Genomic DNA, 15,396 nt, shown 5'->3' on the forward strand with positions numbered 1-15,396 from the left:
AAGGAGAAAATCTGCAGCCTTTACAGAAAGGATTTTGTATTCGATGGCATAAAAGGACTGATAACAGCCCATTGGAGATCCAGTTTTCTTCCAGGTCTTTAGCTGCGCAGATGGAAAACAAGGGGCTGGTCCAGTTCATTCTCTCTGTGCCTTTATGGTGATGGGGAGCGGCATACAGTTCCTGAGGGTTCTGCACACCCGTGTGATAGTTCAGAGAAAACAGTGTAATCCAGGCCTGTCACATTGGAACTGAAGTGTAACTACCACGTCGTGTTGCTGCTTTTTTTTGCATTCTTAAATGCTGTTGCCAGAAGTCGTCCATGCATACCAGAGGAGCACAAAACCCAGAGGGGGTCAGCAAACAGGAATTCTTACTTTTAGCTCCTGAATCAGCCTGTCACCTGGAAACATCTGCCAGCCACCCGCTCCTGGGGAGGTTCTATGGTACAGACAGGGACGCACTCAGGGCACTGTGAGATCAGAGGACTTCAGTTACATTTGAAATGCAACTTAAGAACTATGAGTTTGACTTCGTCTTTGCTGTAGAACGAACTCTAGAATACAGAGGGTCTGCTGAGGTAGTCGACCGCACACGTCACATACAGCGGGCCCAGGGGCCTGCACACCTTCCTGTAGCAGCGCTGAGCAGGTGCGAAGCAACCAAAGGCAGGGCGACCACAGATGGGGGACCGGACCGCAGGCTGGGGGCCACAGATAGGGGACCGGACCGCAGGTTGGGGGACCGCAGGCTGGGGGCCACAGATAGGGGACCGGACCGCAGGTTGGGGGACCACAGGCGGGGGGGGCACAGATGGGGAACCGGACCGCAGGCTGGGGGACCACAGGTGGGGGGGCACAGATGGGGGACCGCAGGCAGTAGGCTGGGGGTGAGGTGATGGACAGGCGTGTTGTACAGCCACCTGTCTGTTCTGCAGAGCCTGGTCTGCTCATCTGGGAACCCGCACCAACCCCCTCATGGTTTCCCGCTGGCTCCTCTGACCACATGGTGATGACATAAGGAAGTACTCCTTCCTTTCCCTGCAAAGCCCGCTGGTCTCCGCGGGCACAGTCCTACAATCCTCTGGCAAACACGCGCACTCTGGGCACAGGGTTAAAATCACTACTTTCATGTCAAACCCGCGGTCACTTCTGGGATGTTCTGCACCTCACTTCTCTGAGCTGGGGTCGTGCTGCATGAAATGGGCAGAATTATAACTTCCCTGAGTAAACAGTCGAATTTCTGTGATGTCTCTTAACATGAAAATAAGTGAAGTCACATTGGAATGTATAAAATTCTAACCTGAAGTAAAACGGGGTCCGATGCTGACGGGCAGCGACAGTAACAACATGATGGCGCATCTCCCGTCACGTCACCGTGTTTCCAACACGCTAGCCCCAGAGAGTGACTTCCGGGGGTCCACGCAGCTGGCGAAGCAGCAGAGGGCCGCTGGGCACGGCCCCATGGGGACTCCTCACGGGGCACCGCCCTCCCCGTCCTGTTTTCTCCAGGGCAGGGTCAGGCGTGGGAGGAAGAATAATCTGCGCGCTCGCAGACAGAGCTCTGTGCCCCAACGCCAGCTGGAAGCAAGAACGCAGTGACTGGGGCTGAATCCGGACTGGGACCAAAATGCTGGGGCTCCATTTCCGCCGGCCCTCAGAACCATCAGTGCGTGGACGGTCAGTACCTGCATTACGACGTTAAGTGACCTTGGTCTCTTCCTCACTCTGGGGCTTGGGAGTGAGTTCTCGGTGCCCCGGGTGATGGTGTGGGTTCTCCTAAGGCTGCCCTGTGAGCCCTGCCCCTGGGCTCCTGGTGCGAGGCCCCGGGGTGGCCGGATGAGGGCGTGTGAGGGATGGAGGGTCTCCTCCGCCCACTGCAGGGTGACATGAACTCAGTGTGGCGAGGACAGCTCCGTGACGGGCACCTGGGGTGCTGCGGGAGTGCTCCCCACGGGGGCGGCAAAGAGGGCATGGGGGACTCATTAACACAAAAATCAAGTTCTTATTTGGAAACTACCGGATCCTGCTCACCATTAAAACACAACTTTTCTTTCTTTCTTTTTTTTTTTTCTTTCATGTGGTTTGCTTGAAACATACACACTTGGGACAAGGGTCACCAGCTTTCAAAAAGTCAGCTCAGGTCCGTGGCCACATGCCCAGGGGCCCCAGGCCCCGAGCCCCGGACCGTGCGTGACAGCAGCTCAGCCCCCAGAGCTGTGGAGCACGTGGCTTCCTGGGTGTTGCTGTTCTTGGGGAGGGTGATGGTCATTCCTAATGCGCATGTGGGACTCTGCAACCTGGGGTAAAGATGGGGACGCTGGCGGCCAGTCTGCTGCCCGTGGGGTGGAGGTCAGGTTCATGGCCGGGTGGCTCTGCTTCTGACATCCCGCAGGACAACGCTCTGGGGACACCTATTTCTTTGCTCATCCGCGCCTCCCTCCCGTCCCCGGCATCCCGCCAGCCCATCGACGCCGTCCCGAGTGGCTTTGTTCTAGTTGGCCCTGATGAGTATCCCTGACTGTCCTCCCCTCTCCGTGTGGGGCAGAGCAGGCACACGTGTGCAGTAAGGGACCACGGTGTTCCCGACCCGACTGCTGTGCGGTTGAACTGAACCCGGCAGCAGAGACCTGGTTGGCCATGGTGAAGAGTAACATCCCGCTGGATTGAACATCAGGATGGTGCGTCTACACGCTGCCGCTAACACCTACGTGGTGGTGTTGGGAGAAGCTCCACGGTTTTGCTTGTGGCTGTGCGCACCAGGAACGGGTGGGGTGCCACAGAGACCATGCCTCGGTCTGGGGCTCTGTCCTCCGGCTCGAGGGTTACCGTGACTGGTCTGTGCAACAGTGGGAAGTGCAGAGACGCAGATCGGGGGCCGAAGCTTCACAGTGGAAGAAACTTCACGGGGACAGTGGCTGCTTGCGGGGGGGCAGGGCCAGAGTGCTCACGGTCTCTGCACCGGGGGCAGGGTGCGGGCCCGCTTTTATGTGGGCTCTTTCCCATCAATACAGCGTGGGACTGCAAAGGTACTTCCTCTGCCCTAAAACCCCGTGACGTCCAAGGGTCAACCCTACACGCAAAGTGAGTGGCAGGGACCAGACACACAGCAGTGCGGGCATGAGAGCCATGTTTTCAAGCTCACGTTAACAGGCTACTTCCCAAATGGTTGTCCTTGTTTGTACTTTAGAAAGCAGTTAAGTTCATCAGCACCGTCTCCGGGCAACAGTGCCAGCTCGCGCTGTTGTACCTGTACAAGCCGTCCCCCAGCCCTGAAGAGCCCCTACCGCCCAGGAATGCGCTTAGAAGGTTTTAGTGCACAGGACACGCCCGACAGTGATTTCCGCACACGCACGCTCGTTCCCACCACTACGCTCCCGGGGGAAGGCCGCCAGCATCGCCGCCGGCCGGCCGGGTCCCACCGGCTACAACAGTGGCTTTACTGAGTGGATGGAAACCACCCAAGTCAATAACCAAAGGTCTGTTTTTTCTAAAGCTCTTGGAAACCGATGGCCCCGTATCTACTACTGGCAACTCAGACACCGAGGGTGGCCCTGCCGGGCCGCGTGTGCGCGGGGAAGACAGGAAGGCGGTCTTACGTTTGGCGGTCTGCCGGCGGCCGGGCTCCCATGGGCTTGAGCGGGGGCTCTGGCCGCAGGCCCGCGGTGGGGGACGTCCTGGGGCTGGAGTCGGACTCGGCGCTCTCCTCGTCGCCCATGGCCTTGATGTAGCTCCCGCTGCGCATTCTCCTGCAGGGGATCTCCTCGTCCTTGGCGCCCGGGGGGTACCCCGCCCACTCGTCTTGTGGCACCTAGAGGACAACAGACACACACACACGTCAGGCGTCAACGAGAAGCCCGGGGCTCTGCGGGGACACAGACCGTCTGCGGTTCCGCGAAGCCACACTGCTCACATGGCTGACGCGAGGAGCGTACGACGGACGCTTGCTGGCGTTGCCACTCAAATCCCGAAAGGACACTCACGTCCAATTACGGTTTTGTCCCCATCATAAAAGTGACAGTTAAACGTGGAAAAGTGTCAAAGTGAGAGAACGCCGGAGGGAAAAAGCCGCTTGTGGTCCCAGCACCCAGAAAACAACACTGCTCGCGTTTTAGGTTTATTTCCTTCTGGCATAAAAGGAAATTAAAATTGTCTTCGAGAAGACTGGGGTGGGGGTGAGCTCCCCAGGGCAGGGAACAGGGCAGCAGCAGAAGGGGAGAGCAGAGGGGAAGCCGCAGCCAGAGCTGCGTCCTGGGGCTTCACCCCGGGGGGGTGGAATTCAAGGGGTGTGGGTGTGCAGATCCTGGGCACTCAGGCCCCCAGGTCCCCCTCACACCGCGGGCCCCGGGCTCTGGGCCAGGCTCCCAGCCTGTTGGAGACTGGGACCGCAGAGCCGAAAGCAGGTGAGCACCTGGTTCTCACCCACCACACCCAGGACCTGAGCTCCTCACGCGACAGGAAGCAAGAGGCAGGGGACCAGCCCAGTGCCTGCTGCCCGTGGTGCTCCCGCTCCCTGCGGCCCAGGGCTGAGCGCTCCGCAGCTCTGCACGGCCATGGGGAGGCTCTGGGGGACCTTGCCCCCTTCAGGCAAAGTCACATTTACAAAAGCAAGACCACGTCACAGGCAGCATTGGGTGCGGAGAAGCTCCCCGTGTCCGTGGCACAGGTCCCACTCCACGCCCGGGCAAAGGGCCCCCATGACGTGGTCTTCCCGCTGTAGGTGACAGAGAAAGAAAAGGACAAAATCCCACATGGGAAGCATCTCCAGGGCTGGCACTTTCCGGTCATGAGGGGTTTGGATGCTTACGCGTTCTCTGCGGCGCACCCCGCAGGAGGCCTCCCTCCCTGCACGGGGGCTAAGTGCCCCGCCAGGTTCCGCATGCCCGTGGGGACCTTTAACTTCTCTCCTGAAAACGCAGACTGTAGCCTGGCTCTGGCAGCCGGACAACAGCCACTCGGGGGCCCAGCTCCTCCGTGGACCCGGTAAGCACCACCTGCCAGCCAGGACACAGGTGTGGCAGGTGCCAATGTCTAGACCTCGGGAAGCCCTGCAGTCCCCGTGGGGATGGTGTCAATGGATCCTGTCTATACTCTCCTGAGTCCACACAAGGTCCTGGCGCCCCAGTGGGAACATGCAGTGTAGCTGATCCCGATGCCACAATGAGGTATGGAAACTTCCACACAGTCATTCAGCTGTGTCCACATGGCACTGTGCGGTGAGCAGACCCACGCAGGCCAGTCCCATGGGCTGTACAACAGCGCATAGCTGGGCGGCCCCTATGGCCATGGGGAGGCTCTGGGGGACCTCTGGCAGGCATCGCTGAGCTCTTTGTGGCCTGATGTCCCATGCGGGTCGCCGCGCAGGTGTAGGCTCTGGGCCATGTGCATAGAGCAGGAGATTCTGTTCACAGCCTCTGGCCCTGAGACGTGGCTTCTGGGAAGGTGTCCTGAGATGGTGAGCCGTGCTGCTGGTGCTGGTGACTCACGGTGACTGATGCGTCATCGTCACAGGGGGAACCCGGAAGGGGTCCTCGAAGAGGTAGCTTCAGTTCTCACCAAAGTCACACAACAGGTGCTGCTCGGCCCCCAAAAATAATTGTGCAGAATACATATTTAGCCACGGAAAGAGGTTCGGGGGAGAAAGCAATTTTTAACGTACCGTCTGCACTCTGTTTCCTATACTCTAAAAATAGACATGCTTGCAGGATGCACAGGAACACAGCGGGGAGGGTGTGGGGCGGGGCCAGCGCTGGACGGGTGACGATGGGCTCCCCGGTCCGGTCCCCTCACACGTCCCTTTCCTGAAGTTTCCATCTGGAGCCTACAGCACTATTGTGGCAGATGATAAACTTATTTTTAATTTAAGAAAAGTCAGTTCTCAGTGACAACACCTCTCAGTAGAGGAGACACAAAATACTTGTGACTTAATGGAGGCGAAAGACACAAGTGCAGAGGGAAAAGCGAGGGGTCAGGGGAATCTGTGGCCTGAGAGGGCGTCTGGAGAGGCTTCCCGGAGGCAGGGCCCTGGGTTCTGACTCACTTACACTGCACCACAGGCAGGCACAGCAGCACAGGCTCCCAGTCCCCGTGCCGCCGAGGGGCCCTTCTGGTGACAGCTCCAGGGAGGAGCTGGGGACAGAGCGGAGAAGGGCCGTAGGCCACAGAGACACACTCCTGTGGGCAGCTTTAGGAAATTTCTGTGAATTAACAGTGTTTCCATTAAAAACAAAAAAAAAAATAAAAAACCTACAGAGGTTCCCCTTCCCAGCAGCAGGTGAATTAACTAACCAATGAGACCAGCTTGTATTTTTGCTGTTACTGATTTAAGAAGCCAATTCTCAGTCTCCAACAGAAGAAATTTCAATAGCGAGAGAGTGCGAACCAGAGTCAAGTGCAGGACGTGAACACCGAACCCAAAGCCTGTGCTTCCAGCCCAGCAAGAGAACGGAGGAGCCACACTGAGAAGCCTCGAGGCCTCCACCCGTGGATCTTCTTGGGGCATCGCGGCGTCAACACCCTGCAGCGGTCGCACGCTCGCGGCCGACGCTCCATCCCCGGCATCACAACGTGGCTCTGGGTTTCCGGTGAGCCAGTACGCAGATGACTTTCTCTTAAGAAGAGCCACCGGCCTCTGCAAATCCAGTGACCATCGATGCCCCTGATTACCTCCCCGCGTATCGTGATGACGGATATCTGTAATTTCCAAGTGGGTGTCTTCCCAGGGTTGACTTTGGTGCCTGTTGTGGTGCATCCCGTCTCTTGCTGCAAGGATACGTCAACGCTGCGTGTTCAAGTACGCTCCCTCTCTCTCTCGAGCAGCAAGGCACAGGCGGACGAGACCGGCTCCTGCGATAACATTCTCTGTCCGGCGGGGAGATCGCGGAAGAAAAACAGCCAGCAGCACCATGCTTCCCGCAGGGAAATGTCTCCTTCCTTCGTGCAACGCGTGTGTTGTTTTGAGTGCACACCGAGTGCGTGTGTCACTGTGGACGGAACTGACAGCAGGACAGCGGTGCCTCTGCACCCCGGATTTGCACGGTAAAGGACAACTGCTCTGAGTGGCTGTGGCCTCCAGATGCCATCAGGGAGACACGGGACAGCCGGGCCTGTCACACCCCTGGGAAGCAGGACCGGCATCCCGGGGGCCAGAGAAGCTAGTTTTCAGGAAAGGGCGAAGCAATCCCACCGAACGGAGAATGGGTTTGTGTCCCGTGTGATCCTGAAAGTCCGTTTTCCTGTCCGCAGTTACTGACTGGATCCTTGACTCTTCACTCTGTTTTGTATGTAAATCAAAGGGTGTGTGAGTGTGCATGTGGATTTGCAAAGTTTTAATGAACAACAAATTTTTCAGGAATGCACCTCACTGTAAATCAAGACAAAGGAGAATTTCGGTTTGAAGTTTTACCAAGAATTTTTGTTTACCATTTCCAAAAATCCCAGCAGCAGATGAATCCAACAGCCTCTGTAACTCCCCCCATCAGACTAATCGGTAGCGCAAAATTACGTGAAGCTCCAGCCAGAAACAAGCTTCCAAGTTCTTCAATTTGTACACATTTGCTATTGTGCTCATTTTTATATTAGAATTCGTGGTTTCCGTTAAAAGTTCTCTTCCTTTTATTTCTCTGTTATGTTAGGGTTTGGATACATAAATACACACAAGTTCAAATAGCGTGTGTGGGTTGTAATGTGTAGGTTCACTCTAGAACAAAGGGATGCGATGAAATATCTATTATAAACAAGACACTTGTTTCCATGAGTGTAGGAGCCGTTGCTGCGGACAGGGAAGTTACTTCCCCCATGTCCCGATGTGTCATCAGTGCAAGGAATCTGGAGAGCATGTGGGAAGCTTACCATGCCCATCTCCTAGGATATGTGCAGACCCTCGTAGGAAGGTCTCCACTGGGCTTGGAGATGGGGAGGGTGACGAGGGCAGGACACAGGACACAGGCAGGGACTGCAGGGGACGCCAGCCTGGCGAGAGGACGGGCTTCACAGGATCCCAAGTCTACCTGCTTCTAAGCTTCATGCTCTTTGGTTACACCAGTGGTTCCAGCTGGGGGCTCAGGTTTCTGCCGCTGGGACATTTGGCAACATCTGGAGACAGGTGTGTGTCTCCCAAATAGGGGCACTGCTGGGGACGAGAGGGCAGAGGGCAGGGAGGCTGCTCAGCGTCCCCGTGCACAAGCGAGCCCCCCACGAGAGAGAGCTGAGGGGCTCTGGAAGCCGGCAGGCCTCCCACTGGGGTGTGCATGTCCTGACTGGCAGGACGGTGCCGATGTCGCCCCAAATCAGCCGCAGGACTCATGTCTCCTCAGCGGGGCTGCAAAGTGCCTCTTTATTTAGTTCTGGGTTTGGTTTTTCCTCTGGAACACCACTCGGCTGTCCCGGTCACCTTCTTCAGTTGCAGCTGCATCTGTTCCCCTCCCCGCTGTGGCCAGGATGGACGAAGGAGCGGAGGCCCCGCCCGGACTCATGGGCTGCGCCCCGCGCCCCCTCCATCCCTCGGCAAACATCCCAGTGCTACCTGCAAACCGCTGGGCCTCAGGAAACAGTCTCTCCTCCAGACCCAAGGAGCCCAATGCCCTGGGGCCTTCTCGCTCTGTCACAGGCAACCTTGGATGTCCTACTGTAAACGCCTACAAGGGCAAGGTCATTCCTTTTTTTTTTTCTTTAAGATTTTATGTATTTATTTGACAGGCGGAGATCACAAGTAGGCAGAGGCAGGCAGGGGAGGGGAGGAAGCAGGCTCCCCGCCGAGCAGAAAGCCCGGCGAGGGACTTGATCCCAGGATCCGAAGGCAGAGGCTTTAACCCACTGAGCCACTCAGGCACCCCAAGGGCAACGTCATTCTTAACTGTAAACCTGGGACGACACATGATGATCGCTCCTGCAAAAGCACAGGTTTATATCATGATTTCTAATTTCCAAGATGCCTTTGTTACCTGATCCTGACTCCCTCCTGACTCTCAGTGCAAACGGACACCCACAAGAGCGGCCCGGGCTGGTAGATACCCGAACCCCACAGCCTCCCACAAAGACTTTATTCCAACAAACACTTCCTGAATGTTTGTCACCTGGACAGGACGATTCCAGCTTTCAAAGACGACACACTAGAGTGGGGCCCAGGGCAGGGGGTCATTCTGTGGGCCTGGGATTCATGATTCCTGCCCCGGGCCGGGGGCTGGGGGCAGAGAGTGGCCGAGGGATGGCCGTGGGACGGGCTCCTCCCTGCTTTGGGTCTTGGGCCTGGGGTCTGCAGCGGGTGTGTCCAGCCAGCACTCTGGCCCCCAGGGGTCCCGTCTCTACAGTGCCTCTCCCCAGATCCACCCAGCTTCCCCTGTCCCTGGCACTGGTGTGGTGAGTGTCCCATCCTTTATAGGCCCTCCAGGTCACCCCCTCGTCGGGGACTCCCCAGCCTCATCATGGAGACACCGCGCAGGAGAGCGGCGAAGCGGGACACTGCCCTAGAGGTTGCTCCGTGGTGAGGCAACGGACCAGGCAGCGCACAGACACCCTGTGAAAGGCACAAGATGGGGAGATGCGGCGGGGAGGAGTGTCTTCCGCGGGGACTTGGGGACAGGAGATGCCGTCACAGAGCACATGTCACCGGAGACACACCTGGCTCAGCAGGCTTTGGCAGTAAGCCAGGCAACTGCAATTTCTGTGTGGCTGAGATGCCGAGCCGTTCCTGTGGTGATGCGCTGGGGGGGGGGGTTGTGGGGGCACAGGAGGCCTGTGAGCAGGTACAGGAGTGGTCCCACAATCCCAGCAACCCCACAGCCCCAGTGCTTCCGCGGACTGGCCCCAGGTGGAGCACGAGTTCATTGGGACAGGATGGAGAGGGCTGGGCTCGACGTCTGTCGCCCCTCGAGGCTGCGAGTTCACGTCCAAAGTGGCTTCAGAGGGATTCCAGAAAGGCTTCTGTGTCCGATATTTCACTAGAGGCTTGTGAGCCCGCTGCCTCAGAGTAACCGTAATGCTAGACCATGGTCAGTCCCTGGCCCAGGTTCCCAAACCAGGGCCACCTGGAAACAAATGCCTTCCTTCTGTGCTGTGGGGGGCATGTGCTCGGGGCAGAGTGGCCGGGCCCAGGCCTCCTCCCCTGGCCACATCGCTCACGTCTCTCCCTCTTCTCCTGATGCTGACGGGCTCTCTGGGACGTCTGTCAGATTGCTGACTTCCGGAACCCCAGCCTCCTGAGGACGCAGGGGCTCCATGAGAACACAGGGGCCAACACTATTCCTTTGTCCAGGGGACATTGGAGTAGCTTCTGTTCATGGCTTCCAAGCGTCCGGCACTTGGTCACTGGACAGGTGAACTGGCGGTCCCCGAGCGCAGTCTCAGTGGAGCGTCTGCCCAGCTGCCAGTGAGGGAGCACACACAGCAGGGACGGGTCAGCGGCCACCCAGCCTGAAGCCCACGGGGTGTGCAGGTCAGAGACAGCAGCACGGACGGACTGAGGCACAGACTGGCGAGTGGTGTGCCCACCAGGCAGAAGATGAGGACAGAACCGGGGTGGAGGGTCGGAGGCAGCCATGTCCCCACGGTAACGCACACCCTCAGCCCGGGGCCGCGGTGGCCCTTTCACCGCTGAGTCGCAGGGAAGCTCACAGCCACGGCTGTTCGTCTGCCGGGGCCCCTTTCAAACACTTTGTGCAGAGATAGTAAACAAGCCGTCTCGGTAAAAGATGGTGGTTTTCCTAGATCACAGACACAACCTGGGAGTATAGGAAATCAGGAAATGTGGCATTTTCCAGAAGCCCTGTTGTCTGCGGCAAATGGAAGAGTATGTAGCTCCCTGGCCACTCTGTCTGCTGATGGTGCATGCTGGGGACTGGTAGCCCCCAGCCACGCTCGGACGGCTCCACGGCACGCCTGCTGCTTCCCACGGCTTCCAGCCGTGTCAGCATGGGACTGCTGCCTATTAGGCACTGGGCGAGATGGTGGCTTCGAGGCCACAGCGTCAGTACGCTGGGAAAAAACCACAGGGTCACCAGGATGGACCAGAAGGCAGGTAAAGACAACCGAGAGAGGTGAAAGTGGGTTGAGGGGGACCTGAGACCTGAGGAGCAATGGGGGCGGTAGGTCCATGGTCAGGGGACCACAGAGCCACGTTCCTGCCTGAGAGGCAGGTGCACCTGACATATCCCACAACCCCACCCCTGGGGCCAGAGGCCCCTCCCATCTTGGTGCACCGGGAGCTCCCTGAGCTCAGGGCCATCATCAGCTCTCAAGCACATGACATTCATCTAAAGTTTGACCTGAGATGCTTTGTCGGCAGAGGGAGAAAATGGGAAAATGAGCCATTTCAGAGACTAAAATGTGTCCTGATTTTCTTTCAACCCTGTCTGCCATCTGCTCCGACCTGCTTCAGCAAGAATACTTCCTGCACTGTGCGGGCTGTGCACTGTGCGGGCTGTGCACTGTGCGAACCGAAGGTGGGTAACGAGCGGCTCTTTGGCTCGGCCCCCGGCCATCCCGTCTTCAGTGAGAAAGAAGCAACCAGAAGTTAGAAGCATTTCTTCCTCCCTTCTTGTCTTTTCAATCTAATTCTCGGAGGTCCACAGACAAATTCCTCCTCTTCCCATCTTGTGGCCATGGCTAAGATCTATGTTTGTGAAATCTTAATGTTTTGCAGGTTCAATGCCGACGGCCCGGGAAGACATGCGCGTGGGCTGAACGTGGGTCTGTGATGCCCCAAGACAGCTGGCCTGGGAAGACCAGGGCGGCATCGGTGAGGTCATGGCCACAACTACTTGCTCCGTGCCCTGTGGTGACAGCGGAGGACAGCAGGAGAGGGAACGCAGGCACGGAGCTGCATCCCTGCTCACCCCTGCTTTTGCGCATGTGTGGGTCTGTCCACGGAGACACAGCGCCTCATGGACCCCATCTGCCTCGCCACTCCGCCGGCATGTGCATCAGAACCGTCCATGTCCTGGGCTCTGGGGCTCACCCGTTGCTGGGGCCGCCCCCTGCACACCCCACTGTGCACGTGAGCAGCGGTGCTGGGAGGCTCTGGGAGGGCAGGGGGAAGCAGGTCCTGCACGCGGAGCGAGGCACAGGGTGGACGCACATGCACGCGCAGCACCGGGGCCCACAGCTGGGGGCCGTAGCCACCGGCAAAACACGAGTCTCCTGGACCAGGATGCCCGTGTGGACGGACCCGACCGGGGGACACCGTTCTCCGAAACCGGCTCCTCGACCAACAAGCAACACACGTGCGCAGAATGCCAGGAAAAGGAGAAAAGAGGACGCACCAATGGATGGGCCTGTTTCCATTCCTGACCGGGATCCAGGTCCCGACAAACCATTAAAACGATGTTGGGGGGGGGGGGGATCAAGGTGGCCGCGAGCAGCCGCTGAGATGCCATCCGGTCGCAGGGGACCAGCTACACGGTCACCGACCGCTCCGACCGCCCGAAGACCCAGCGGGAGATCGGAGAAGAGCCGCGGCCCGAGGACCAGACCGTCGACCTTCTGGAGGGCGGGCCGCGGGGACGGGCGTCCGGCGCCCCGGAGGTCGGGCCGCGGGGCGAGCGGCTCCCGGCGCGGGGCAGCCGCAGAGCACGAACCCAGAGCTTGCGGAGTCCGCGCCCGCAGCGACCGGCTCCCGAGGCTGAGCGGGTGCGGCCCTCGGGGACCGCGCGGTCGCGTCCCGCGGGGTCGCGGAAGGACCGCGGTGTCCGAGCGTCGCGGAGCCCGGGTGCGGGAGCGGGAAGCCGCGGCGGACGGAGCCGAGGAGGGAGCGCCGCGCTCGGGGTTGCCCCGCGCCGCGGTCCGCGGCACAGCGGGTCACTGCTCTTCGCGACCCCACAAGTGTCAGAGCCGGGGGCACTCACCTCCTCTCGGCGACGAGCGGCACCAATCGGCCGGTTCGGGGGCTCCACACGGGCCGCGCCGGACACAGACGCTCGGTCACAGCCGGGGGAGCCGGAGCGCGGCCGGAGACCAGGGAGACCGGAGGGACTGACGGATCAACCCCGAGGCCGCACTGAGGGGCGACCCCAGCCCTCGGCTCCTCCAGTCAGAGACCGGCGGCCGCCATCTTTGTTCCGGTCCTCCGGACTCTACGGAGAGCGCGCAGGGAACAAAAGCCCCGAGCGCGAACCGAGCAGGTGACGTAGCCCCGCCCCCGGCAAGGGCGACGCAGTTCCGCCTCCGGCAAAGACCCGTGAGAATCCCGGCAACAGGCTCCTCCCCCAGAAGATCAGCAAGACCATCCGGCCGGACGGAGCTCGCGGATAAGCGGAGAACCGCGGAAGTCCAGAGACTGGGGCAAGCAACGCATAGAATTCATGGCTTTTTCCCCCATGACCCCTTATGCTTACAAAGTTAATTAACTTTTTAAAATTTTTTTTATTCTAATATTTTTACCTTTTCCTCTTTTAATGTTTTGTAACTAGTTTATCTTAACAATACCTTTCTAAAAAATTCTTTTAAAGCCTTCATTATTGTAGTCACGTTTTATCCTTCAGTCTATCTAACTTTATTTTTTGTATACATATAGGGTTTTATTTTTTCAAAAAAATTATGGGATACAATTGCTTCTAATAGATCAAAATATACCCTAAATCTACCACAGGGCTTTGTCCTAGTCTGCAGCCTGAGCAAATTCTCTCCGCTTTTTTTTTCTTTCTTCCTTTTCCAACCAACTTATCAATTTATTTTTTAGAATTTTTAAAAATTTTCACATTCACATATTCTATCCCTTTATCATGTTTATGCTTATTTGTGTGTGTGTGTGTGTGTGTGTGTGTGTGTGTATATATTTTTTCTTTCTTTAAAATTTAGGGAGGTAATTTCTTCTAAGAGACCAAAATACACCAAAAATCAAATGGGTGGCTCTGTTCTATTCACCAGTCTAATATATATATATATATGCATATATTTTTAAATTTTTTAAAATTTCATTTTACCCTCTTTCTTCTCCCCCCAATTTGGGGTCTCTTCTGATTTGGTTAGCGTACATTTTTCTGGAGTCTTTGCCACCCTTTTAGTATTTTATTCTCTCATTCATATATTCTTATCTGGGTAAAATGACAAGGCAGAAAAACTCACCACAAAAAAAGAACAAGAGGCTGTACCAAAGGCTAGGGACCTAATCAATATGGACATTGGTAATAAGTGAGATCTAGAGTTCACAAGGACGATTCTCAATATGCTAGCTGGGTTCAAAAAAGGCATGGAAGATATTAGAGAAACCCTGTTTGGAGAAATAAAAGACCTTTCTGGAGAAATAAAAGAACTAAAATCTAACCAAGCTGAAATCAAGCTATTGATGAGATGCAATCAAAAATGGAGGCTCTCACTGCTAGGATAAATGAGGCAGAAGAAAGAATTAGTGATATAGAAGACCAAATGACAGAGAATAAAGAAGCTGAGCAAAAGAGAAACAAACAACTACTAGACCATGAGGGAAAATTCGAGAGTTAAGTGATACCATAAGACGAAACAACATTAGAATAATTGGGATTCCAGAAGAAGAAGAGAGAGAGGAGCAGAAGGTATATCGGAGTGAATTATAGTAGAGAATTTCCCAAATATGGCAAAGGGAACAGGCATCAAAATCCAGGAGGCACAGAGAACCCGCCTCAAAATGAATAAGAATAGGACCACACCCCGTCATCTAATAGTAAAACTTATAAGTCTTAGTGACAAAGAGAAAATCCTGAAAGCAGCTCAGAACACGAAGTCTGTAACATACAATGGTAGAAATATTAGTTTGGCAGCAGACTTATCCACAGAGACCTGGCAGGCTAGAAAGAACTGGCATGATATAGTCAGAGCACTAAATGAGAAAAACATGCATCCAAGAATACTATATCCAGCTAGGCTATCACTGAAAATAGAAAGAGAGATAAAAAGCTTCCAGGACAAACAAAAACTGAAAGAATTTGCAAACACCAAATCAGCTCTACAGGAAATATTGAAAGGGGTCCTCTAAGCAAAGAGAGAACCTACAAGTGGTAGATCAGTAAGGAACAGAGACAATATACAGTAACAGTCACCTTACAGGCAATACAATGGCACTAAATTCGTATCTTTCAATAGTTACCCTGAATGTAAAGGGGCTAAATGTCCCAATCAAAAGACACAGGTTATCAGAATGGATAAAAAAAAAAACCCATTCATATGCTGTCTACAGGAAACTCATTTCAGACCCAAAGACACCTCCAGATTTAAAGTAAGGGGGTGGAAAACAATTTGCCATGCTAATAGACATCAAAAGAAAACTGGGGTCACAATCCTTATATCAGATCAATTAGATTTTAAGCCAAAGACTGTAATAAGAGATGAGGAAGGACATTATATCATACTCAAAGGGTCGGTCCAACAAGAAGATCTAACAACTTTAAATATCTATGCCCCTAACATGGGAGCAGCCAATATATAAACCAA

General features: G+C 55.8%; 1 protein-coding gene across 6 annotated transcripts in view; it reads right to left on the bottom strand.

Annotated features, from left to right (window-relative positions):
* Positions 1–15,396, bottom strand: part of DLGAP2 (DLG associated protein 2) — a 779,475-nt gene that overhangs the window by 95,533 nt on the left and 668,546 nt on the right. For all 6 annotated transcript variants that reach the window (XM_032329112.1, XM_032329109.1, XM_032329110.1 and 3 more), the window contains one exon: positions 3,597–3,808. In XM_032329112.1, the coding sequence (XP_032185003.1) occupies positions 3,597–3,808 (212 nt within the window). The remainder of the gene's footprint in view (positions 1–3,596; positions 3,809–15,396) is intronic.

This window comes from Mustela erminea, chromosome 21 (assembly GCF_009829155.1).
Source record: "Mustela erminea isolate mMusErm1 chromosome 21, mMusErm1.Pri, whole genome shotgun sequence".
Classification (NCBI taxonomy): Eukaryota; Metazoa; Chordata; class Mammalia; order Carnivora; family Mustelidae; genus Mustela; species Mustela erminea.